At 35.6% G+C, this 25225-nt stretch overlaps 1 protein-coding gene across 2 annotated transcripts in view; it reads left to right on the top strand.

Moving 5' to 3' along the window:
* Positions 1–24358, top strand: part of BRIP1 (BRCA1 interacting helicase 1) — a 63301-nt gene extending 38943 nt beyond the window's left edge. For both annotated transcript variants that reach the window (XM_063342103.1, XM_063342102.1), the window contains exons 15-20: positions 2839–2998; positions 3782–3903; positions 17476–17588; positions 19871–19953; positions 21646–21972; positions 22723–24358. In XM_063342103.1, the coding sequence (XP_063198173.1) occupies positions 2839–2998; positions 3782–3903; positions 17476–17588; positions 19871–19953; positions 21646–21972; positions 22723–23594 (1677 nt within the window). In that variant the 3' untranslated portion in view covers positions 23595–24358. The remainder of the gene's footprint in view (positions 1–2838; positions 2999–3781; positions 3904–17475; positions 17589–19870; positions 19954–21645; positions 21973–22722) is intronic.
* The last annotated feature ends 867 nt before the right edge of the window (positions 24359–25225 follow it).

Genomic DNA, 25225 nt, shown 5'->3' with positions numbered 1-25225 from the left:
GGCATTAATGGTTGCTTCCTGTGATTCCTGGCATTATATCTTGCTCCCATTTGCACTTTTTCAACCCGAAGTGAAATAATTTTTTATGAGAAACCCGCACTTGATTCCTAGCTCTTACGAGGCATGTATGTGTTCTATATTTTATTTATTTCTATTCAGTCATGTCCATAATTCTTGTTGGTTTAGTGTCTGTGTCTATAGCATGGGTATTGTGTGTGTTTGCGCATACTTTCCTGGGTACAAGAAAGTTTCCATATCTAGCAAACTCCATTAAGTGGAAGAGGTAATAACTTTTGTGTGAATTAAATGAATTGTTCCATTCTTGCCAAAGATTTTCATGAATAATTCGCCCATTTCCATCAAAAATTGTAGATTTTCTATTGTGAAGGTTGCTGCCAATTAAACAAGGAACCTGAACCTATTATGGTCTAATAGATCCTTACCCAGAGGGGCTGGGTAACTCACAAAAGAGAAAAGATGTTTTCTTATGAATTTGGAGGAAGATTTTCTACTGCCATCTTTCCAAATATGAATTTAAGTTATAATCTTTTCAAATAGGAGAGAAATACAGTGGCACTAAAGGGATTAAGTAATTTTTGTAAGGAATCTTGCCCTTTCTGAGACTGTCAACACTCCTTGGTTCTCTTAAATCAAGAAAACAATTTTTCTGCTAAGAATGCTTCATGAGGGTGTGTTTGAAAAATACCAGTTGATTTCAGTAGCTGAGATGATAGGAGGAGGAGCAAGTGACCCTTAGAAATCAAAGCATGGGTAGTTTTTTTGTACGTGAATGCCAAATTCAGTTGTATCCCAAATATATCCTGCCTATATTCTCTTCCTGCATGGTAAAGAGCAGACAGCGCTAGAAGTGAGTTTAGCATAGACTGCTAAGTGAATGCCCAGGCAGACATTATTTTCACAGCAGGAAGAATGAAATCTGGAAAGCTAATAATATTACAGTCACTGGCAGCTCTAACAGATCCCAAATGGATGTACTTACAGGCATAATTTGTTTGATTCTTTTCTTTACCAGAATTATCTCCATATGATATCCAAGAACTGAAGACATAGTGGCAGGCTGTGGATGGCAAGATGGACAGTCATTGCTCGGTCATAGTATTACGACCTTTTATATAAAAAGAGATTACAGACAGGATGCTGCCAGGAAATGACAGAGCTGGTAGAGAAGGGGACAAACAGTAGGACAGACACATTTAGAAGAGATGATTTATTCTACAGTAACATCTGCGTGCGTAGGAAACTGTTCCTACTGGTCATCACTTGGCCTCTCTGTGCTTGCTTGAGAATGGTGTCGTGTAGGTAGTAAGCAACTATAATTCCCTGAGATTTGCTAGCTTGAGCAAAACTAGTGAAAATTCAAGAATAAAATAGTATTTGTCCCCTCTGAACCACGTGTACCTCAAAAGGAACCAATCCAAATACTGAACATCAGAGAATGAGTTAACACTCAGACCTTTAATGCTGAGAACATGAAATAGCAAGGGTTCTTGTAAACTATAAATTTGCAGGTATTCTCCCTGTAAACTCAAATGTGACAACAACTAGTTACCATTAGTTCTGCTTCACAATAACACTTAAACTGTATATTTGGACACGGGACAGATTAATTTTGTAACAATCTAACTGTTCCAGATCCTGAGATCTTGGCTGGAGTGCATCAGAAAGCCAAGTGGGTTGGAGTTAAGGGATGCTGTGGCTTTTTGAGCAGCGAACTGGGGCAAGTGCAGGTTCCAGATGGAGCAGTTTACGTAGCCTGGAGCAAAATACTGGGAAAGTCTTAAGTGAGTGCAGTTGAGGGAAGTACAGACAAATTAAGAGCATAACCCGTATTACAGAATGTGTGAATTTAAAATCTCTGTACATACGAAGCTCAGCAACGCTACTGTACAACAGTTAGTGACATGCTAATGAACAGCGAGAGTGAAATAATGTATTTACTTCTGTCCACTGAACCAGATCTGCTCAGTTCATTCTAAAATGTGTTGATTGCCTTGCTTTTGTCTTGAGGGCAGTGCTGTGCACCATCAAACAAACACATCAGGTGAAGCAGTGACTTTTTTTGCTCCCTTTCTTGATGAAATTCAGTTTAGAAACTGATGAGCAAAGGGCATGGAATGACTGCTAACTGCAAAATGACCCCCACCCATCTGACTTCAGTTCTGTGGCAATTTTAGACTTTGCTTTTTGTAATGCAATACATATTTTCATTATTTTTGCTCTAAATGTGGAACAAGCTTATTTGCTTGCAAGATTTGAACACGTACTGATTTGGAGTGAAATGTGCACAGTTCAGAATCTGGTAGATATAACAAAGCTGAGAGGCCCTTCAAGAAGCAGAGGAGGCTCCTACGTCAATGCCTCCTCCCTCAACTTATCTATGTAAATTTTAAAATACAGAAATATTGTAGAAATTTAAAGTATACAGGTTTGTTTCAAATTAATTTAGAATTTGCTTCCAGTATTACTTGTGGATCTCTTACTTGGTAATCAGAAAAACAGGTAATTTCTTTGAATGACATTTCTCTTGCTTTTTGGAATACCAGAAGATATTCTTTAGTGACCAGTGTCATAATTTAGAGAGTTTTGCTTTGATAACTCACAAATCTGCACTGTTTCTAATTAGCAAAATTAGTGGCTATCATGTTTACTAAGTGTTGCGTAGCTGTGGAACACTGTATGGTAGGGAAATTTCTATTCATAAATACAAAAACTGGATAATACAATTTCACGAAAATAATTGTCTTTGTGCTTTATTTGAACAGTTCAAGTGATTGACCTTTCATGACAGCTCTTCTGGATTTTTCTGTTTGTTTTCAGCTGTTGGATAAATTAAAAGATCGCTGGATGCACACAGGCTTATGGAGGAACCTGGAGCTGGTTAAGACAGTCATTGTGGAGCCTCAAGGAGGGGCAAAGAGTGATTTTGATGAACTGCTGAAAATATACTATGATGCAATAAAATGTAAAGGAGAAAAAGGTACGTTCTTCAAGCATGCAAAATAGTTGATACAGACTCCTCAAGTTTTGTTGTTTTTTTTTTTGTTTTTTTGTTTTTTTTTTTTAAAAAGATTCTTAACATGCTTAACAATTAGATTAAGGCATGGATAAACAGTGAAGTCAACCTCAGCTTAATAAGTTATTGTGATAAATGAGGAAAATTGACTGCTATTTATGTTGTTGCATACAGATATAGGGAAGTACAGGAGGATGCATAATCCGAATAGTGATATTCAAAAGGCAGTGAGCTGTGTAGGGATGTGCAGTTGTGTGTCCAGCAGGGCGCAGAGTGGCTTCTCAAAGAATCGAACTTAAAGTACATTGCATAACTGTGATTTACCATATTATATTACAGCCACTATAGCATTTCTTCTCAAAATACTTAAATGTTAGTAGAGAGAATAAAGAATGATAGTATGTTAGACAATAAATAGCATGATTTTTGGAGTGCAAAATTTAAGGTTTAAAATTTAAAATTTTTTTGTAGATATATATGGTTCTTGCATAATTAAGTACCACTATATTATATAGTGCAAAATTATTTTGCTAGTTGATATGCAAAATCACAACATTATTGATAGAAGTGTGGAGTTAATCTCATCCCTCTAACAAAGAAGTCTGTATTTTTATATCCACTCACCTTTTCCAGACTGATACATAGTGTATTATAATGTATTACATTTAGCACTTTAGAAGATGTTGGTGAAACTTTCTTCCGATATCACTGGGAATGATTTGTATATTCCTCTCTGGCTTGTTCAAGATGGAGCACTCCTTATAGCTGTGTGCAGAGGAAAAGTTAGTGAAGGCTTGGATTTCTGTGATGAGAATGCCCGGGCAGTTATAACCATAGGTATTCCGTTTCCAAATGTGAAAGACCTTCAGGTAGGATATTAATTGAAAGAGTTGTACTTTATTTTTATGTCATGTTTAAAACACCAAATACGCACAAAATATTTTTTTCTACATGTTTACTCTTGGATTCCGCTCGGTCCCATTTGCATACTTTGAGTTACCTTCTACACAGGTAAGAGGAGGAACAGTGTAGCGTGTCTTGTGGACTCATTTATGTTATTCTAAATAAGTTAATATCATGCTAGAGATATTTTAAATTTTTGTCTGACATTGCTATAGGAGGCTATTGCATTGTTAAAATGCTCATTAACTTCATACGCTGCCAAGCAACAGTACATGTTTCCATCTTCACTTGCCTGTTTTCATGCACCAAAACTTGTGTTATTTGTATAAAAATGGAATTACTTCCTGACTCTTTACTGTTGTGGGGTGTTTGAATGTGAAGATCTAGGATAAACACTGGGAAAATACTACTTCAAGGCATTCGGATTGATCAAAAGATTACTTCAGAAAATAAGTGGAAAGATAAAGATAGTTATAGTGTAAAATAATAACATAATGAAGCAATGTGTTTCACACACAAGATCATTATTGACTGTAGTATATCACCTTTCTAATTCCCATTGCCTTCTTTAGTGTAACTGTGTGTATGACACTACCCACTTAAATGGAGAGTGAAATTGTAAGCCTTTTCCAGGCTAATGTTGCTTTATTAGCTTGAAATTTTGAGGTTTGAAATTATGACATAACAGAACCTCTTCCTGGATACTGAGGACATTAGTCTCTTGATAATTCAAGCTTTGTCTAACTTTAGCAAACACTTCTAAGTGCCTTCTAAAGATAGTATCCTGAAGTGCCTCCAATTAAAGGAATTTGAGACTCTGTATTTTTCAGCAGGTGGGCAAAGTAGCATCCTGTTGTTTGCACTGCTGTGTAATTACCCACATCAACGCTACCTTCCTTTTGACTTCAACAGGACTTGTCTTATGGACAGATGATGTTCCACTAGAGTAGGCACTTCGTAGTTGAAGCCAGGCATTCATAAAGGAAAAGAAAGCCAATGAATATGGAAAAATGCTTTTCTGGACTTTCTTTCTACTTACAAAAAAGAACATTTATTATTGACGAGTTTGTAAGACCACTTATTTTTTAGTGGTCTGGGCGTGCCACTTAGTTAGTCACCCAGTTGCTGGCACACTTCTTCCCAGTGATAATAGCCATCGTCACTACTTTATCTTATGCGTACCTTTTAGAGCTATTTGGGACTGCTTTGTGAAGCTAAGAAACAAAATGAAGTATCGCAGAATAAATAAGTACCAGAAACAGCTGGATTCTGGTTATTAGTAACGCCAAATCAAACAAGAAAAACATAGGTTTGCACTTGAAAGCCCAAACAGACTCAGCTTTGGGTTTAGAGATGTGTTCTGAGCTTAAGTGAACAACCAAAGACTTCTTTGTTGTCTACAGTGTGTGCCTAATTACAGCCTGGGTGGAAAAAACCCACATCCTATAGGACTCGTAAGGTTATATTAGTGGTGGCTGCCTACTGCAATGTTCTTTCAATGCTTGCATAACTTTCTTGAAGCACTTATTCAGCCACAACATTTTTTATCTTAGTAAAATATAATACACTGTACTTTAGTATAAAAACATTTACATTCAAAGAATACTTAGCACTCTTTCTGGAGTTAGAAATTCTTTGTTTTAGAAGGATATGCTGAAATGATATTTTGGAAATACTTGGTTTGCAGTGTGGCTGGAACTCTTACAATTTACTCCAAATGATTTCCAGGAAGTCATTATTTTTATATTCTAAATGATACAAAATTAAATTGGAAAGAATGTGTCAAGAGTGAATTATGTTCACAGTGGATTATGTTCCTTAAGATTAAAATAGTGTATTTGATTTTACCTTAAGCTCAACGTAATATGTAATATAATAGAATCGCAGGCAGTACATCCCATTACTGATAACTAAATTCCAAAAAATCAGTGTTGTGTTAAACTATTTTTTTTTAATTAGACTGCAGAAAACCTCTACATTTTTAAGTCAGGATAGAAACACTAGCTGCCAACTTGCAAGCAGCTAAAGGTTTGAGTGTATATATTTAGATATGGTAATGCACAAAGCACTGCAGTGATCAATTCTAGATGAGAGAAGGGCATGCACCAGTCTCTGAGCATCAGATTTGAGGAGCTGTCTGGTGCATGGCACTGCACGCGCCATAATGCTAGGGGAAATGGGTTTTATTGTAAATGTGTCTTTTGCTCAAGAATTTGGATCCAAAGTGATATCCAGCTAGCAGTACTTCCGCAAAATTGAATGGTGGGTTTTTTTTTTTTCCCAGGGCTTTAGGTTTATCAGATAGCCCAAAAAGTTCTGGATTAATGCACATTTCTTCTACTGGTTGAGCTCAATTGCATGAAGTAGGATAGAGTGAAGGATAGTCACTGTTCTCTGAAGAAGTCAGCTCAGGAAAGGAACTGGAATTATATTTTTAAGGAAAACTGGCTGTTGATAGTGAAGATTGGCATGTAAAATTGAACATAAAAAGAGGAGAGGGGAAGTAGAATGGGACACGACACCAGTTTTCACCTGAAACTATTCCTTGTGTATATTTCTGGGAGAGCTAATTCATAGAATCATAGGGTTGGAAGGGACCTCTGGAGATCATCTAGTCCAGCCCCCCGCCAGAGCAGGGAATAGTATTCAATATTCAATAGTATTGCTTCCCAGAATGGAATGAAGCAAATGTATTATAAAAGGGTACAGCAGAGTAAGTGCTACATTTAAAAAAAATTGTTAACTTTATATAAAACCAATGTGATGTCTTATTTTTAATAGTCTGTGTGTATCAACAAATGCAAATTGTTGTTTATTGCTTCAGTTCCCCTAGACCAACAGACCTTACCTAAACATTAGAAAGGAAAACAAAATTTTATTCCTGTAAACTTTATTACAATTCTTCTAAATGCTTTGGAATTTTCTTCAGTGAGTAAAACTTTGTAGAACTGAAGGAGTATTAATTTCTCAATAAGGAAAAAAAGGTGCTTGAAGTTGGTAAGGACTGGAAGGGATGCTATAAACCATGCTCTCATGTAGCAGATAGTTGCTAGTATTACCTGAAATGAAAAGAGATTCTTTGTTAATTGCAGACAACTGTCTATAGTTAATCCTTAACCTGTTGTCCTAACCAGGTGGAGTTCGGCTGGCTGAATTACTATTTCATTAGCAGTTAGAATCCAAAACTTACAAGCCCAATTGCCAGGGGGTTAAATTATACTTGCGTCATCCAGCTTATGATGGAACTTTGTCTTCTAACCGTACTTTTATAATCAAATCCTAATCCTTTGGAACTGAGGTGGGAATAGAGTTGGGTTTTAAAGTGAAGGCTGATGTTCAAATACTCCTTGCGTTAAACAGTAGAAATAATTTGTGATGGAACTACCAGGAAGAATATCTTTACAGTGTCTTATTCAAGTACCTTTTCCTATTCAGGATTGTTTTCAAAGCATATCAGTAGTGCTCATTATACTGAGAAGATACAAAATCTCCCTTCGAAGTTCAACGGAGTGACTTTCTTTTAGGGTGGCTGATTTTAATTTAAATGTTTTTCCTATCGGAATTCTTTTTTCCTCCTGGGGTTAGAAGAATCCAGATTTTTTTTAAACATTAGAGGACATTGTACAGTTTATCTTTTTTTGTAGGATTTTAGAGTACATTAAGTTCCCAAACTAAACAGGTAAATTTTATCGGATAGTTACATTTGCTATTATGATATAGTCAGTTAATGTTTCTTTAGATCTTGTAGGCTAACCAGAAAACTGATTAAAACTTGGAAATTTTAAAAATTCCAGCTTTGAAGTTTTGGGAGGAGCTTGAATTTTGAGCGGACAGAAGAAAGTTCAAAACACAGTGACGTTAGATGTATATAGACGTAAAATTATGAATACAGGTACATCTGTTACTTTTACATAGGAATAGGTGCTTAGTAGATATTACTGAGCGAAGAAACTGGTAAGATGATTAATAGCGACATCCCTTGAAAAATAGGAAATGCAAGAGATTAACAATTCCCTTGGAATATCCCTGAATGATATACTTCTGGGATTGGTTTAAATCATGAAAAAGTGTTCTGCTTCTACATGAAAATGCACTTGCATGTCTGCTTTTTTGGGTTAATAAAAGTCCTCTTAAGACTCAATTCCATAACCCCTTACTCCTGCACATAGCTTTTACTTGTGTGAGTAATCCCTTTAATACTTCTAGGACTGAGCACAATCACAAGGGTTTGTAGAATTGTACCATTGGAGACCAATATTTTATGTTGGCAGTTTGATGTTGGCTCATCTCCACTAATATTACTCATCTGTGATCAACCTGCTTTCTAAATATATTTTATGATTTGTAACTTGATGCTAATACCAGTGAACTGTAATATTAGAGAACATAAATAATGTGACAGAAAAAGATGTGTAATCCCATATGCATGTTATCTGATGCTAACATACTATTCATTAACTTCTGTTATATATTTTGAATTGTAGCACTTTGGATTCAGACATTGGTCTTTATATGGGCAAGAAACTCATTGTCAAGTGTTGTGCATAATATCCAATTTTATTTTCTCCATATGTTTGTGCTAAATATACGCCACAACTTCTGGTATTAAATGGCAAGTATTTGGTCTCCTTAAGTAACTGTATGCTTTTATAAGTTACATTATTTTCTGTAAAACCTTTAAAGAATATAGTTTACTTTCTTTTCCAGTTGCCTCACTTAAAAATTTTAGATACGTAATGTCTTGCATTCACTCATTTTCACAAAGAGAAGTATGAAGCACTCTGTCAGTGTTAGAGAGAAAGAAATGATTAAGGCTCAGAAGCATACTTGATAATAAACAATACTGATTTTATAAAGAGAGGCGAAACCCCTAATTCTGTGTTATTGAAAATGGTGTCACATTGCTGAAGAATCAGGTTGCTAAAGCAAAATATATAAAAGAAATGTTAAAGTATTGCTTAAAGCTATGGTACTCTCAATGGTAGGGATTGGCTCTAGTAAAGCAGGAAAATTTATTTCAGAGCCAAAAATGACTTCTTTGGCTGTGACCAGGATTTCCTCTGCCCACCTCTGGGACCTGAAACTGGAGGTAGGAAAATCTGATTTTGGAGCCAAGTGTGACTTGTTTAGTTCAAGTCATAATTTACTGTTCTTACCTTGGGGACCTGAAAATAAAGAAACTCGCTATGAAATGTTGATAATGGGCGACTCTGAAGTGCAAGCATTAAGCTAACTTTCCCAGAGAGCATTTCTTCACTTCCACCTTTCCAGATGCTTTTGATCGTAGTACAGTAGAGTGTACTTAATCATGTAACAGCTAAGAGAACTTTACCAAAATATAGAGGAAAATGCAGTCAAACCCTTCTACATCAATAGATGCGCAAGGAAAATAAACTTGATAAGGCTAGGATTTCTGTGCAGTGACATTACTCGAGAGATGTAGCTGAGTTGGCCATTAATGAGAAGTATTTCCCATAGCTGCTATGGGGTGAATATCAGCTATGAAGGCAAATACTTTATTGTTTCCAGCAACATAATTTGGGAAACATGATGGAACACATCATTTCCATTACAATTTGCTGGGTTATATGTAACTTAATGATACCAGGAGTTTGCAGTTATCAGGCTGAAGTTTCTTTCTCCTTTCTTTAAAATTGAGCTATTTGTATCATTTCAAAATAATAGCGTTTTTTGAATATTTAAGTTAATTTCTAGTCCTTGTGGCAGTTTTTAAGCCTATATGCTTTTTCTTCATTGAAAGGAGAAAGAATTTCGTGCTGGATAAATGGTTGCTGAAATAATTCATTTCCTGCAACCTATATTCTAGGAAAAAAAAAATTTCTAAGAAAAGGATTGTTATTTTAGGTGCTTAACCTGAATTGAGAAATGTAGCATGCACTGTACGAGTTCCGTCATAGCTTTGCATCACTTAAAAAATATTTTCACTACTTATTCAAAATAAACTGTTGTTTTAAAATATGGGCAAACTAGTACGAAAAATTACATTTTATGGGAAGGTCATTGTTGTGTTTATCTTTAGTAGAATTTGAAAATTCCCTGTGAATTTAAGATTTTTTTTTATTTTTTTTTTTTTTTTAGAGATATAAGACTGACTTTCTGTTATTGATGTGATTGTTTTAGGCAGGGTGAATGTTTCGGAACAACTTTGCCACAACTTTCCAGTCAAATCTGACATTCATTGTAAAAGCCTTGAGACAGTATGTGCTATCATTTTCAGTACAATTTAAATGTTTCTAAAAAGTGATCGAATTTTGTGTTTGTTTGATTGTCTGTGTTGATGGTTGTCTAAACCTGACACTTCTACTTTCTTCTTCACTACATTACTGTGAAAAAAATTACAAATGTAAAGCGGGGAGCTGGAAAACATTTATGGAACTTTCACAGGAAAGCCAAACATGATGTTATATTATTTATTGAATGTTCTCTGAGAGGGCAATACTGAATAGGGTAAAAATGCAAGGTGTGTACGTGTTTGTATATGTACACATATGCACACACACACTTGTCTCTCTTCCATGCCCCACTTCACACTCAACTTTGTTTTGTATTTTAATTACAAAGTAGCTTTTTGAAATGATAAAGGATGTAAATAAGAAATATACTTGCAGCATTGAGATGTACGATGTTATGCAGCAAGATTCTGTGTGTTAAATAACAATTATCGAAACAATATACTTTCCCATTTTGTAAAAGAGCATGCTTTCGTATCATTCAGCCAGCATTGTTCTGGGCTTGCAGCAGTACGCTGTGAATTATTTCAGTCTGCTGTGATACTGCTTACTAAGGGGTAGTGCTGTGTGCAAGTGTGCAGAATCGTACCAGACGACGGGCTGGATAGTGCAGATCTTCGTCACTTTTTTTTTATCTCCCATCTTCCCAAAGGAAAATGCCAGGAGGTACAGCTACCTGTGTACAGAAAACCAAGCAATGCAGTAAACATGTGGTGGTGTGGCAATTTCTTACATCAGTTTGAAGCAGTAAGATATCTCAAAAACCTTTCACTTCCCACTTTTCCAGAAATAAGAATGGTTGCAAAACGTCAAAGCTATCCACACTCTTCTCACATCCCATAGAATTAATTAAGAAAGAAAAACATTGATGGCAGAGGCTTACCTTAGCTAAGGTAACATTTAAGTTAAGTTAGCATGTAAGGCTAGTGCATGGCATTTCTCTTTACTGGTGCAAGGCTAATGTCAATATGTTGGCACAGATCACAGAAATCATCCCTGAATATATCCGGAAGTTAAGCCTTTGGATAAATAATACAGAAAATCAAAACTTTTCCTTTCCATTTAATAGTTTACTTTTCTGATCCACAAAAAAAATTCCAAAGTGATTTTCTTGTGTTTATCTTGTCCTTAGCAAGTAACATTGACCTTTAAGTTTTTACTTTACTGTCAAAGTATGTTGAAAGCTTTAAAAGTGAAGCTATCACCTTGGGGATTTGTAAGGATGACTGACACTTACCACTTCACCTTAGACGCAGTGACGCTGAGCGTATGCAGCAGCGTTGGACCTCAAGGGAAGCTGTTTGATTTTTTTCACTTCTGCTTCACTGGAAATGGATTGAATTTTCTCTTCAGAGGAGAGTTTTGGTTGCATTAGATTTTAATCAAGTCACTTGTTCGCAGTCCCTCAAAGCCTACAAGACTGAGATGAGTAGATGGGCCTGGGGTGAATGTGCTACAAGATTTGTCAAACCGTAAAACTTCCAGATCTCTGAGATGCCACGTGGTGTAGTTGACAATACTAAAAGTGTTCAGTGGTTACAACATTACATAAGCTTCCCATCTAACACTGGGATTAAGGGCGAGAATACTGGGGAAGCATTTAGTCATAAAATATCTTCTGAGTTCAAAATAAGAGAAATACAGCTTTGCATAAAGTGGCAGTGCTGTGTTTCTGCCCCAGAAGGTGGCGTTGGCCAGTTAGTAGACTCCAGTGGACAGGAGTTTTCTGTTGGGTTGTTTGCCTTTACTTTTTTAAATCGTATCTCATATTTAAGCTTTTGGGCTATGGGGAAACAAGCTATCTGTGGTTTTACGTATATATAGTTTCTTTCATGCCACTTCCATGATTTATTTTTTTTCCCCATTTTCGGTAACTTTTCATAGTTTTGATTCTATCTTCATTGAAGCAATAAACATTGCACTGTTCAGATCCCATGGGTGCTCAGTATCTTCTCAGGTGCACCGATCGGATACAACAGCCTGCAAGATATGGCTACTCTGAGATCTAGATCTGCGGAGATATTATTTCTTTATTTTATTCACTGTTGGCGGAGCAAGGCAAATTTTGAAGTGTGCATAGAAATTTTCAGGCAGAAAAGGTCACCTGCACTATTTTTAAGCTTACGTGGCTTTGCTGCAGGAGCTGTTGATTTGGGTTGGTGGCCTCTGTAAGGGGCAGATGCTGGAGGGCGGCAGGTGTGGGGTTCAGCCTCCCAGCAAGTCATCTGCTACAGACGCTTTCATAGGATGGGGCTGTGAAATGCGCACCTACAGGATAATTGAGCAGTACAAAGCATTGTTCGTGTCACTAGCTGATAAAGTCTTATTCACAGCATATATGGTATTGCTGTGCTCCCAGTTTTGGGGTTTTCTTGTTGCTTTATAAAGAAATGCTTTATAAAGGTAATCGTGTGTGAAAGCAGGAGAGTGTTGTATTTGTCTGGTGACAGTCTTTTAGGTGTATGAGATGGTTAGAATGGCCTCATATTATCGTAATATATAGAATCTAGTTGAAAAAATTATAGGTAATGAGCATTTGCTTATTTCATACTGTTTTATATGTATTAACGCTGCACTTGGAATGCTTGGAGTGTTTAAAGATAACATCCTGCCATCGTATCTTTTTCCTTTGGGCTAATAAATTGAGCCATTGTGTTTAGATACAGCTTTTAGTAGGTCTACTGAGGAGCAAGGATGTTTGAAGCGTGTTCTATGACTCACCCAGGTCTTTACACGTGCATTATTTAGTCTTAAATCTCACAGACGTTGTTACTGCTTTTGAAGTGAGGAGGGGGAAAGTTAAATGCTGCACTATTTAATGCTACTTCCATTTAAGGATTTTCAGATGTGAAAGAAAAGAAATGGGTTTTCATGTCTTTTATTTTCCTGCACTTACAAACTTTTATGATTACTTGGCATTCGTCAGGAGGAAAGTAGATGGCAAGTATGTTCTCGAAGAATTCTAATTATTGCTATTTCAGGTGGAAGAGAGACTCTTAACTGGACACATGAGGTTTTTAGGATGGTAGATTTGCTTAAAAACCATTTTTATGTCTTTTTGGGGGGGATGGAAGCAGGGAATGACCACCTGGTATTTTTTGCTTGTTTTTTTTTAGGAGGTGGGGAATTAGTAGATGTTAAACATGAATGTGTCTTTTAAAGTTTTTTCGATGATATGAGCAATGGTCTTTGTTTTCATTACTATTTTTCCTCTCATAAAACCAGAGAAACAAGTCAGTGGAATGCCAGAAAACATTTATATTCATTTTCTGACTTTTAGTCACATGGGGAATAGATGGAGGAGAGTGCTGGGGAATGAAGGGCATGAGTTTACACGCGTGTGTAGATGTACCTACCTACATGTGTATGCGTGTATTGACACAGTGCCAGATTTATTTGCCTTTTTCCTTTCAGGAATTGTCTCTTTCTTTAACCTGGGCTGTCACAACACTGCTAAGTGCTGATGTAGAGAGAAACGCGGGTTTAGAGGAGTGCTCTGTTTAACTGCTCACAATAGAGCCATTGTATTCTTGAGTTTCTGTCTTGTCTTCAGATTTCTGGGTAATCTGGTTTGTAATCCCACAGGTTACAAACTGCAGGTCATTTTTAATCTACCAGAGAAAATAGGAGACAACTGAAGATGTTTGTGAAGTGATGGCTTGTCAAAGAGCAGGTCTGCCTTGTTAACTATTACTAACAGCTTGGGATTTTTGTTTGTTTTTAGAAAGCAAAGTATAGCACTACATTTGGTTAAATAAAGCAATGCATCTAAAAAAATATTGAAACTTTGCCAGATGAAGTAAAACCAAACAGTTTATTTTGCTGATTTAAATCCTGCAAAATAATAATAAAAAAGCATATTGTGGCTTAGCCCATTCAGCCTTCATTTTGATAAATAGATTTAAAGTATTCTGATTATGAATGTAAATGCCCCAAATGCATGTTTCCAGTCCTGCTAGGCTTTGCTCTTTATGTCTAAGGTCATGTTCTTCGTCTGAGTGTCTGCTGGACCATCTGCTTGGGTTTACTGAAGGAAAACTTTAAAAAGTAATTGATGGTGTAGCACAGTAGTTCTTATTCTTTGTAGGTTAAATGCTTTCTCCTTAAAACTTCTTAACAGGTAAATTAGCATGTAGGCTGCTGTGCAGACCTTTAGCTGAAGATACCTAAAACGTACTGAAGTTACGTTTCACATTTCCGTAGCTCAGTTGTAATTATGACTGCAAAACACGAAGCTTTATATTTACAGAATGGAAAGAACTCTGTTTAAAGGAGAAAATAGTGCTTTATTTTTATTGTCCAACCATTGATTTTTCTGTAGAAACAAATAGTTCATTACAGATTGATATTTGTATACCTTGCTGTTAAATATAACCACGTTTTTGTTAATTTTGAATAGATCTGGTTCAGTTTGGTGTGGTGCCAAGGAGGCATTCTGCAGGCTTCAGTATCTGAATTTGCAGGTTCAAAAACAAGCTTTAGTTTTTGAGCTAGTCTTCTGACCTTTGTGTCGTAAGCTACCTGATATCGTCCATGGTCATCACAGTATAAATCTACTTTATGTACTTATATATTCCTTGAATCCTGAATAAATCTGAGTTTCTTCATGTGAAGCAATGTTACCACAGGTAACTTTTTTTGTGGCTTATCAAACACTTAAAATCTAATATAATGAATGTTGTTTCATGTTGTTGTCATCGAAGAAAAACTTGTATTGCTAATTTTGATTGAAAAATATGCTTGAAAGTTCTTTTGAATTGTAGCAGAAACTGCATCAAAATATTTTTTCCAGGTCATAAAAAAAAAAGATATTTGTTCACGGCATTTATTTTTTTGTTGATATTTCTCAGTTAATATTCCATAGTGGAAGATGTTGAACTAATTAAGCATTAAAATAACGAGTGGTTAGCAGGTATAATGTTGTTTAGACTTTAGTGAATGTGAATGTGACCGTGACCTCCCAGATAGATCAAAGACTAATCTGTCTGACAGCTACAAGATGGCAGAGCTTGCCACGGGCCTTCTGCTGCTGCTTGCTGAAGCTATTTGTCTGTAAAGCATGCCTGATAGCTAAGAGTATATTTTTAAGGATGAACAGGTAAAAGTAAAAGGCTGTCTTCTGACATTTTAACTAATCCCTTCTAGCCTGTGGTTTACTGCACATTTACGATATTTGCTAGCAGGAGAGACTGGCTTTTTCACATATGTAACATGTCATTTTGAATTGGGCGTTGATTTGATGTTTGATAATGTAAGAGTTATACAATGAAATGGATTCTGATTGCATTAAAATGACATGCCCTGGCCTTTTACCTTTAGTAGACTTATAATGAAAACTGAACTCTCAGCAATGTAAGTTGTCATCTCCTGCTAAGACATGATCGTTTAAGTGAGAAAACAGAATGTTTATTTTCTGTTAACCCTTTTCTTAAGATAGAAAAGATAAGTTTTAAAGATACATTACACATTTAGACCAAGAGAATAGGACTTTTGTATAATTTGAGAAATGAGAGGTCGCTGTTGATGTGCAATTCAAGCAGTATACATTTGCATAATGCTATCATATTAGGAGTTTGTATAAATAAAGTCTTTTAATCGCAGGGTAATGCAATACAATGCAGGTGATCTGACTGGTTTGCGTTCTCCTGTTACTTCGGTGGATTTATGCACGTAATTAAAAATGGTGTCATTTTTATCAGTGTAAGACATGTGACTAGTTACTCTAATACTGTTTTGAACAATCTGCTAGCGAAGTAAGAAACTGTGGTAAAGCTACATTTGTTACAATTGGCCAAAATCCTACTGATGACAGAAATTCTTCAAAAGCAGAAATTGTTAGAAAACATACGAAGATGAGAATAAAAATACAATGTATGTTCAGGAATATATTGTCATTAATTATGTTTTAAAGATCTAGTGAAATTTTCCGACATCATCCCTCATTTCAAATGGTGAGGAGTACCCTTTTGTTTCTCCAGGCGGTATTTCCATTTGTGGAAATGCACAGATAAGCTTAAATTCATTTTTAAAGAATGGTTTTAATGTTCGTGAAACGTTCAGAAGGAATCATCTTCTGTTTTGAAAATTACAAAGGAAACCTCACATGCCAGTCAATAAATTCTGAGTGACTGGAACAAATATTAAATCTGTGAAATCAAACTGAATTTACTTTCTGGCTGTAAAGACTGAATTTGTAAATTTGACAGGCAATTTAAAGGGCATAAGTACGCAAAATAAAATTTCTTATCCAAATACGACTTGAAAGTTACCTGTCAGAAGAGGTTAGAAGTCTGCTGTTTTCTCTCCTGAAGCGTGTCCTTTCACTTGTCAGTTTAGAAAGGTTAATACTGTACAAAAGAGCAATGGAAAGACCCTTTTTTGGTGTATTTTTGTGTTTGTTTATTTTTTACAAAATATAATTCAGTTGTGCCACCTCCCAATAATAAATTCTTTTGATGTATGTTGGAACTGTGTATAATGGCCAAATACAAATTCTTGTTCAAATTCAGATCAGGAACTGTATGTGTAGTTATCCACACGATTAGAAAGAGGAGGCAAGGGATTTCTTGTGCGGTTGATGTCAGATCTCCTTTTGAAGCAGCAGAGAGGGGGCATTTTTTAAAAAAGACGAGCATGTTCTTTTCTGCCTTATGCGAGCCCTGGGCCTGCAGACCTTCACTGCCACCTGTGCTTCCGATTTAGCCAGTGGAAAGTTTGTTTCCAAACCACAGAAGGTGATGGCAAGCTCAGAATTAGAGCTGGTGTTGGTGGCTTCTGGAAATTTAGCGAGGCCACTCTGTCCCTCAAGTTCGTTCTTAGCTTCTGTAGAAGGGGTTATATTTGCTTAACCCTCACTTGAGAAAAGCATGGTCTGGTCCCAGCACTAGATCAGGAGTCAGCGTTTGTGATAAAGGAAAGGGTAAAGATCTCCATTGTATTGTTTATTTCCAGATGAGCAAATAGAACTGTGGTCTAGTTAGTCCATTTACTTGTATCTGGGTTTTTTGGCCATGTGAACAGGTTATCCTTCTGTCGCAAGCACTGAGATCTGAGTAAGCGTGTGCTTGTTGTGTTAACGCATGGAAGTTATTGGAATAGATCACATTTTAAATATAACTTGAGAAGGGTAAAAGCCATAATTGGTTAGTATGCAAAATACAAAGTTGAAACACTGAAGCACACTTTGAATATTCGCTTATTTAATCATCCTTTGCTTGTTTTCCCCTTTTAGAATATTTCCTTTTCAACATCATTATTAAAAACAATATTTTATGATTTCTTTCTTAGGTTGAATTAAAGAGGAAATACAATGACCAGCATAAAAATACAAGAGGCCTTTTACCAGGGAGTCAGTGGTATGAAATTCAAGCTTACAGGGCTCTGAACCAAGCCCTGGGAAGGTGAGATAAACTGAACATAATCAAAACCATATATATTTGTAGAACTTCTTTTTGATGTGACGTCTTTAAGGATTAATTCCTCACTCGTAACACAAAGGTGATGAATCAGGCCAAAAACCTCATATTGTAGAAATCGGGTCTTCAGCTCTTCTGTACTGGCAACTGTCTATTTTCAGTCTGTTTTGCCTTTGAGTGTTGTGATAATTAGAGTTCTTGTTTTACATTCATAATCCACTTTAGTTTGGATGCAGGTTTTATTGCTTGTGGTCCAGATACACAGAAACGAAAGCGTTTGCAGAGATAAACAGTTCTTGAACTTCTAAACCAAATGAAAATTCTTAGGTCTTTTCAAATGTACTAATTGTTGACGCACTCGGTGGGCTTAGAGTTGTTTGATGTTTAGGCTACAAGTGTTTTTGAAAGGGAGAAATGGGGGGGCGTGCTCTCAGACCTTTGCAAAAGGTCAATTCAATTATCACGCTCACTGATTTCTTTCCAGATTTAGAAGTGGTATAGCTTGCTTACTGGAATGAAAAAAATTCCCCCAAATCTTACTAACAGGATAGAACTAATTAATCCTTCTCCAACAAAATTTGGAGATATATACTTAGATAGATACAGCTAGCTATCATAGGTGCCGTACATCTGTCATAGAGGTATAGCCACAGATTTCTAGATAAGAGGAGAAACATCAGCTGGAAGACTCTTGTTATTTGAGTTGGACTTAATACAAATGCGGTGACGTAAATGAAGATTTAGAAAGAAAACTGAGAGAAAATAGTCCATATAGTAAAATCTCATTGTTAATTCTTGTTATAGGTCTGATTTCTTAGATTCCTCTTTGGAGAGAAAGTTAGGTTTTTTTCAGAGAAGTTAAAGTGGTGGAATGCTAATAATAAGAAATTGTTTTGAACTTTTGTTTTAACTTAAATCTAGCTTTCGTAAAAATTGCTTATGATATAATTTATCATTTGAATGAAGTTATGCTAGTCTAAAGTGGAAAGAATAGACTTCGATTTTAACATAAATGTGTAAATTGTGTATAATAACATTGGACTAAGCTCTTAGCAAATTGAGATTTGGCGAAGGATGACAGCGTATGATGACTATTTTCATAAAACCAGAACAGTCTACTAAGCTGATCCTAAGTTAATAGTAGATAGGCAAGCTTCTTATTGCAAAGGTGCCTGCAGGGGTAGAAGTGAGCAGAAGCGTACCACTCTTCGGTCTGGCACTTTTCTCTTAATTTAGTGCTGTTACATTATATGGAGTAACACAATTCCATGAAATGAAATAGCAGCCTTTGGGAATATAACAGATGGTGTGTATGGCCAGGTGACAGTCACGCCATGAATTCCTTGCAGTGCTACTTTTTCTGAAATTGTAGGATATGTCTCCAGTGGGCATAATTCATTTAAGCTATGACTTTAAACCACATTTATTAAAGCAATGAAAAAAATGAAGTTGGAAGAAATCTGTTTCTTAAAGATGTTTCGGTAGCTTTTCTTATCATGAAGGGACTTCAAATATAAATAAATAATATTTCTTTGGAGAGCCAGCCTTGTTGCTCCCATTTTAAGCCCTGACTCTGACACACTTGTGGTTTTATGTACATTTGTAAACATAATTTTTAAAAGTTGTCCTCTTCTTATACAGTGGGGCTGATAATCCTAAACTGTTACTGACAGATTCTTTTCCATATTTCATTTATATTATCACTGTTCTTTAATTATTTTTTTTCTGGCAGGCAGTAGAGAAATCCATGTTAAAAATGTTAAAAATAGTATCAGTGCATGCAGAGTGACTATTGGATTATTTCTGTAGGCCTCTAACAACTGACTTATGAACCCAACGGTATCGCTCGCAGCTTTGGGCTGTAGCATTATTCATTTTGTTATTAGAGTTAGGAATAACATATGGCTTAGTCATTTAAAAACCTGTTTGCAGTTGCATCAGTCCGTTTTCTTTTCTTTTACACTTACATGTTCTTCTCTTAGTACTTACACTACCCAGTTAAGAGTGGAAAACAAATGTCACGTGATTTGATTAGCTGCTGAATACTTGTGTGGGTTTTTTTTAATTTACCTATTTTTGTACAGTAAATTTAGGAACGGAAGGAAAATTAAGCTTCCATGACATCATAACAATTTTTTGTGTAAGACGGAAGGATAGCATTTCCTGTATATATTTGCATATTGCAATCCCTGTTGTCTAATCCCCACAGTTTTTTACTATATGCACTCTAATTATATATACACTCCTTTTTTGTTGCTCACTTCTAGGTGTATAAGACATAGGAACGACTGGGGTGCTCTTATTTTAGTTGACGACCGCTTCCGGAATAACCCTAATAAGTACATAACTGGTAAGCTGTAAAAATCTTTCTGGAAAAGATCCTAGTATTAACAAATAGGGAAAAATTAAGATTACATAAATATGGTTGTACAGATGCAGATGAGTAGAAGTCATAATGAAATACATCTGTTGAACTCAAAATTGTGCAATTGAAACTGAAAATTTTAAAACTCTACCCTGGTGTATTGCTGTTTCATTAAATATACCGAAACGCGTTGATACCAGTGTTCAGTCAACTTAATTTCATTCCCCTTTCGGATATGCAGCTCGTGATACAGAAATTTCAGTGTGCAGAATTTGAGAACTCTTTCTTAAAATGCGATCTATAAAAACTTAAGGACGGATCTTTGCATATTAAATATATATAATGTATATAGACAAATGTGTGCATGTGTATATATGTATATATTAAAACCAAGTATTTACTAGATTTTTATTTGGACTTTGAGTAAGTCTCTAGTGGACGTATACTTTCTGCCTGTAGGGAGCTGTAGTGATTAGGGTTTGCAGTCTGAATTTAGCGTTCTGGCTTTTTAGGTAAGAAGGGGTAAAGGTTGTACCATTCTAACATGGAACTACTAAATGCTCAATATGGAAAAAGTATTTTCTATTTGTAGTTTTATACTGTCTAGAAATAAATGCAGATAAACCAGGTGGTACACACTACCTTAAATATTATTTTTTTTTAGAAAATGAAAAAAGAAGTTGCTTAGGAACGCGTGCCGTATCTTTGTTCCTGCCCTGTTTAGAAGCGATGGGCAAAAAGATGATGTAAACAGATGCTGTTGCAGTCTAGTCAGCAGGTGGAGCTCAGCTGCTGTAATACAAGTTCAACCGTTTTCTGACATGTCTGTACTAAAAATACATTTAAATTGTCAAAGTAAACAGAAGTAATGCATATAGCAATACAAATAATCTATATGCACAGAATTTGGTAAGATTAGCACTTTTTCAAAACTTTACAGAAGACTCAAGTTCTCTGGGTTTGGGGTTTTTTTTAATCAATACTAAAAGAATATTTAAATGGGTTTAAAAACATATTTTTTAAAAATCAAGGCAGTTAGTTTTTACTTCACTCTTGTGTGTTCCAACATCATGTAAACAGCTGTTGTGCTCAAGACACCTGATAATTTGGGAATTGTAAAAATGATTGGTGGGTAACAACGTATTGCATTATATTTTAGCAGTTGTGATTCTTCCTGAATATCTGAGTTACTGTTACTTAATCTGAAATACAATTGTAAAAGCTTCTTTATATTCTAATTTTGTCAGGCCCTGTTGGTATGATAATAAATAGCTGTACTGTATGTAAATTACTTTTTAATAATTTATGGTAACAAGCAAAATGAACACCCGGGCATAGAAGAAATATAATGATGTTTTTGCAATGCAGCAGTAGGAACTTAAAAAAGTATTAGTGAAAAAGGTCTTTACCTTTTAATAAAAACGAATAATATTGTTAGTATTACTCATCAAAATACTACTATTGATTAAATCCAGTTCCCAGCCCTGGAAATGAAGACAAACGTTATCTTACTTCCATGAGCAACTTCTTGAAATCTTTATGAATCTGTCTATGCATATGTAGAAGTATTTGCAATATTAGGGTAATATTTACTGATGTGGAGTATCTGGTATAGACGATGTAGTTTTGTAGTAACATTCTTTTTTTTCTGTCGTCATTTTGTTGTCTTTTTCTTAGGATTATCTAAATGGGTTCGTCAACAAATCCAGCACCATGAAAAGTTTGCTACTGCGCTTGAATCCTTGCGTGCATTTGCTATGAGGAACCAGAAAGGCGTTGAAGGTCCATCCGTGTGCAGCAGTGAATTTCTCCATGTACCTTCAAATTCAAAAGACCTGTCACAAGCCTCTCAACGGGATGCAACTATTCATCTGCCACCAGATGTTCCTGCTAAAAGTGAGGAGCAAAAGTTGGTTTCAGAAATTAATTTTACTACAACCATCAGCTCAGTTAATTCTACAGCATCAAATCAGCCAAGTAACATCATGGCAACAATGAAACCAAGTATGTTCATTTCCTGTGGAAAAAAAACCTCATTAACAATTTTAAAAGTGAAGTTGCATATTTTTTGGGAGAAACAAGTGTTTTTTAAAATTACAGAAGTGCTGTGGTGCAAAATGATAATTATTCACAAATGCGTATGAGCTGTGCTCAACAGACTGAAATGAATTGTCATTCCGTCTGGTTGTCTTGAAGCAATTGAAAATGTTTGATAAGTTGATAGTGGAATCAAAAACGCTTCCACTTAAATTTCTTTTTGAATTGAAAATTATGACGAGAATTTAAAATATACTTGAAACACATAAAGATTAGTGTTATTGCAAGATGAGTGCCTTGGTTCAAGCTACATCTGTTGTTTAGACATTGCTGTGAGACACCTTTCATATAATCTCTTCCGGTAACAGCTTTACAAGTAAATATCTATCCATTCCTAAATTTTAGGAAAGCTTATGACTTCATTTCAGGCAAGAAAGATGTAAATAACATAAGAGCACAATAATAAAAAAAATAAAAATCTTAAATCCAGTCATACTTTAACTTTACATGTGCCAGTTAATCTATTGATTTAATTAAGACAAGTGATGTGCAAAGATAGTTGTAACATCTGTGGTTTTGTTTGTATTGGACCTTAATGAGTATTATAAAATAATTGTAAACCTAATAAAAAAGTGGTAATTTTGATGTGCTAAACATGTTGTAAATCAGCAGGGGGAAGGCATATACAATTAATTAATGTTTTGTGATTTTTCACAGGTGGCCAGAAAGTTGATGCAGGGAGTCATTCTCACCATGTAACACAAAGAAGAAAACATGTGGACGCCACACCCAAAATGCCAGCAACTAAAATAGAGAGAGAAAAAAAGAATGGTTGGACTAATTCTGATATTGTGAAAGAACGTTGCTGCCTGAAACCACTGACTTCAACACCCTTGCCCGTAGCAAAGAACTGCATGTCCACAGCTAGTAGCAAACAAAAGAATGTGAATAGGGCTAGTGAACTTATTGATAGTGTAAATCAATGCCAGGCATTGTTAATTTCAGAACGTAAACAAAGTGTACCAGAATCATGTTTGGAAACAACTAATTTTTCAGTTACAAATGCTGAGGCTCCCATTGCTGAAGACCATTCTGATAAGCTACAGCTTCGAGTTGAGCCCTGCAGTGAGTTCCCTTCAGCAGGAGGGAAATCTGAACTTGCGAAGTTAAACGTATCTGCAGAAGCTGAAGATGAGGATGAGAGCATCTACTTCACACCAGAACTCTATGATGACGTAGAATCAGAGGAAGAGAAAATTGAACCACAGGTTCCAACCTGTAATACAAATGAGAATTGGCTTGAATGTGGAAACTCCACAGTCGCTGATGATCTTTTTGCCATCAACACCTCAGAAACGCTAAGTGTGACTAAAAATAAGATTGATGATGGCGGAAGCACAAATTTATATGGAATAATGCGAAATGAGAGGAGTAAGAATAGTGCAGTTAATTATGTAGAGATGACTAATGAAATAGAAGCAGAGCAGATAGCATCTCAAGAAACGGACACCAAGAAACAGAAAATCAGTCTTTCCAGATCACGAAATAAAGGTGTGTCCTCTTTTCTATTGAACAATACTAGCACTTAGTGACAGCTTCTGGAGGAAAGGTAGTGAGCAGCCTTTACAGCATCGCCTCACGAGAGAGCAGCGATGCCTTTCTAGTTCTCATTTAATACTATGACTCAATTTTTCATTATACTTTTTTGGTTTTCATTGTGAAGGTTATGCTACATGCGGTTTTCTATAGATATAATTAAGATTCTTCATCATAACTGCGTGGCGAAAGGACATCATGTGTGTGGATATTCTGAATAGAAGCCCAGGTAGCATTTGACTTGTAATTGTAGGCTGAGGAGGTTTGTCTATTACAGACTTAATTAATCCGCCATTAAATACAATCAAACAATTGGGTTTTTCTCAGAAAGCAAAACACCCATATAATCAAATTATGGTTTTCTGCATTTGTTAGGGCCTTTTTTTATGAATTAAATATGTAGAACAGCATCTTTGCAGATCAAGTAATTTGATAGATTGAGCCTAGATACTGAAATAGCTATATTCTTCAGTATCTTGTTTCCCTCAAATTTCTTTTGTGAAGATGTCTATCGGAAGCTGTGTTGTAGTAGTATTTGGACATTTTGATATTTGATGATGATGAGAGGCTTCTTCAGAGGCCTTTATTTGTTTTACATAAAAGCTGAAGTTTCTTTAAAATTTCCTTTTGTGAGAGGATCTAATTTTCTTTTGGTCAGGTTCTGTATGTATTCATATCAAAATATGTACTCAATTGTATGGCCTACAAACACATTTTCTACGCAATGTAAATTTGTACATAAAGGTCTTTAACTCTTCCTCAGTCTACTTTTTTTTTTTTTTTAAATATTTTAAACATTACTTTCACTTCTTGCAATCAAAACAGCCAGGACTTTTCTGTAATAAACATACTATGCTTGATTTTTTTAAGAAAAGATTGTCCATTTTCATCATATATTAATATGAAGATGCAGGATTTTTACAGTCTTAAGATTGGTTCAGAAGTATTTGTATCTTTTGACTGAGAGCAGAGATGAAATTGTTAACTGGTCATTTTCCATGGAATTTCATCTAAATAACATTCTGATGTCCACACCTACAGACCTGTGAATGTTTTCATATTGATAGGATTTAAATTATATTGTTTCTTTACGCAATAAATGCATCTTTATAAAATTATATACTCTGTTTGCAAGAATGGTAAGAATACTGTTGAATTTCTCTAACAAGCATTATCTTGCAGTACTCGGTATAAGGCATTTAGTTAAACTTTTTGTTATATTGATGCCACGTAAGGATCATGTTTTCTTGGTTTAGGTTTCCTGGTATCGTTTAATCATTTGCTCATGGATTTAAACTGGTTGACAGGGCAGAAGCAGGCTCTAGTATTGACAGCAGTTTAAACGTATGACATATCTAAAGACAAAAATACTTACTTTAGATTGAAGCAATTGATTGAATATCAGGACTTAGGGTAGGCGGGCTTCTGTTTTTAACTGGCTTCTGGACTAGAAGCGTCCCATATCCCAGCAAATGCCGGGGCAGCCTCTGGCAGGTGACTTTGCAACTGCACTCCGACATCCTCTTGAGTCTCTGATAGCTCAGTTTTCTTAAAACAGGCCTTCTGTATCAAACCACTTTTTATGTTTATGTTTATGTATATGTAAATAGATAATAGACATCAC

Source organism: Chroicocephalus ridibundus, chromosome 7 (genome assembly GCF_963924245.1).
Source record: "Chroicocephalus ridibundus chromosome 7, bChrRid1.1, whole genome shotgun sequence".
Lineage (NCBI taxonomy): Eukaryota > Metazoa > Chordata > Aves > Charadriiformes > Laridae > Chroicocephalus > Chroicocephalus ridibundus.
The sequence above is the reverse complement of the archived record's forward strand: the minus strand, read 5'-3'. Positions and strand labels throughout refer to the sequence as shown.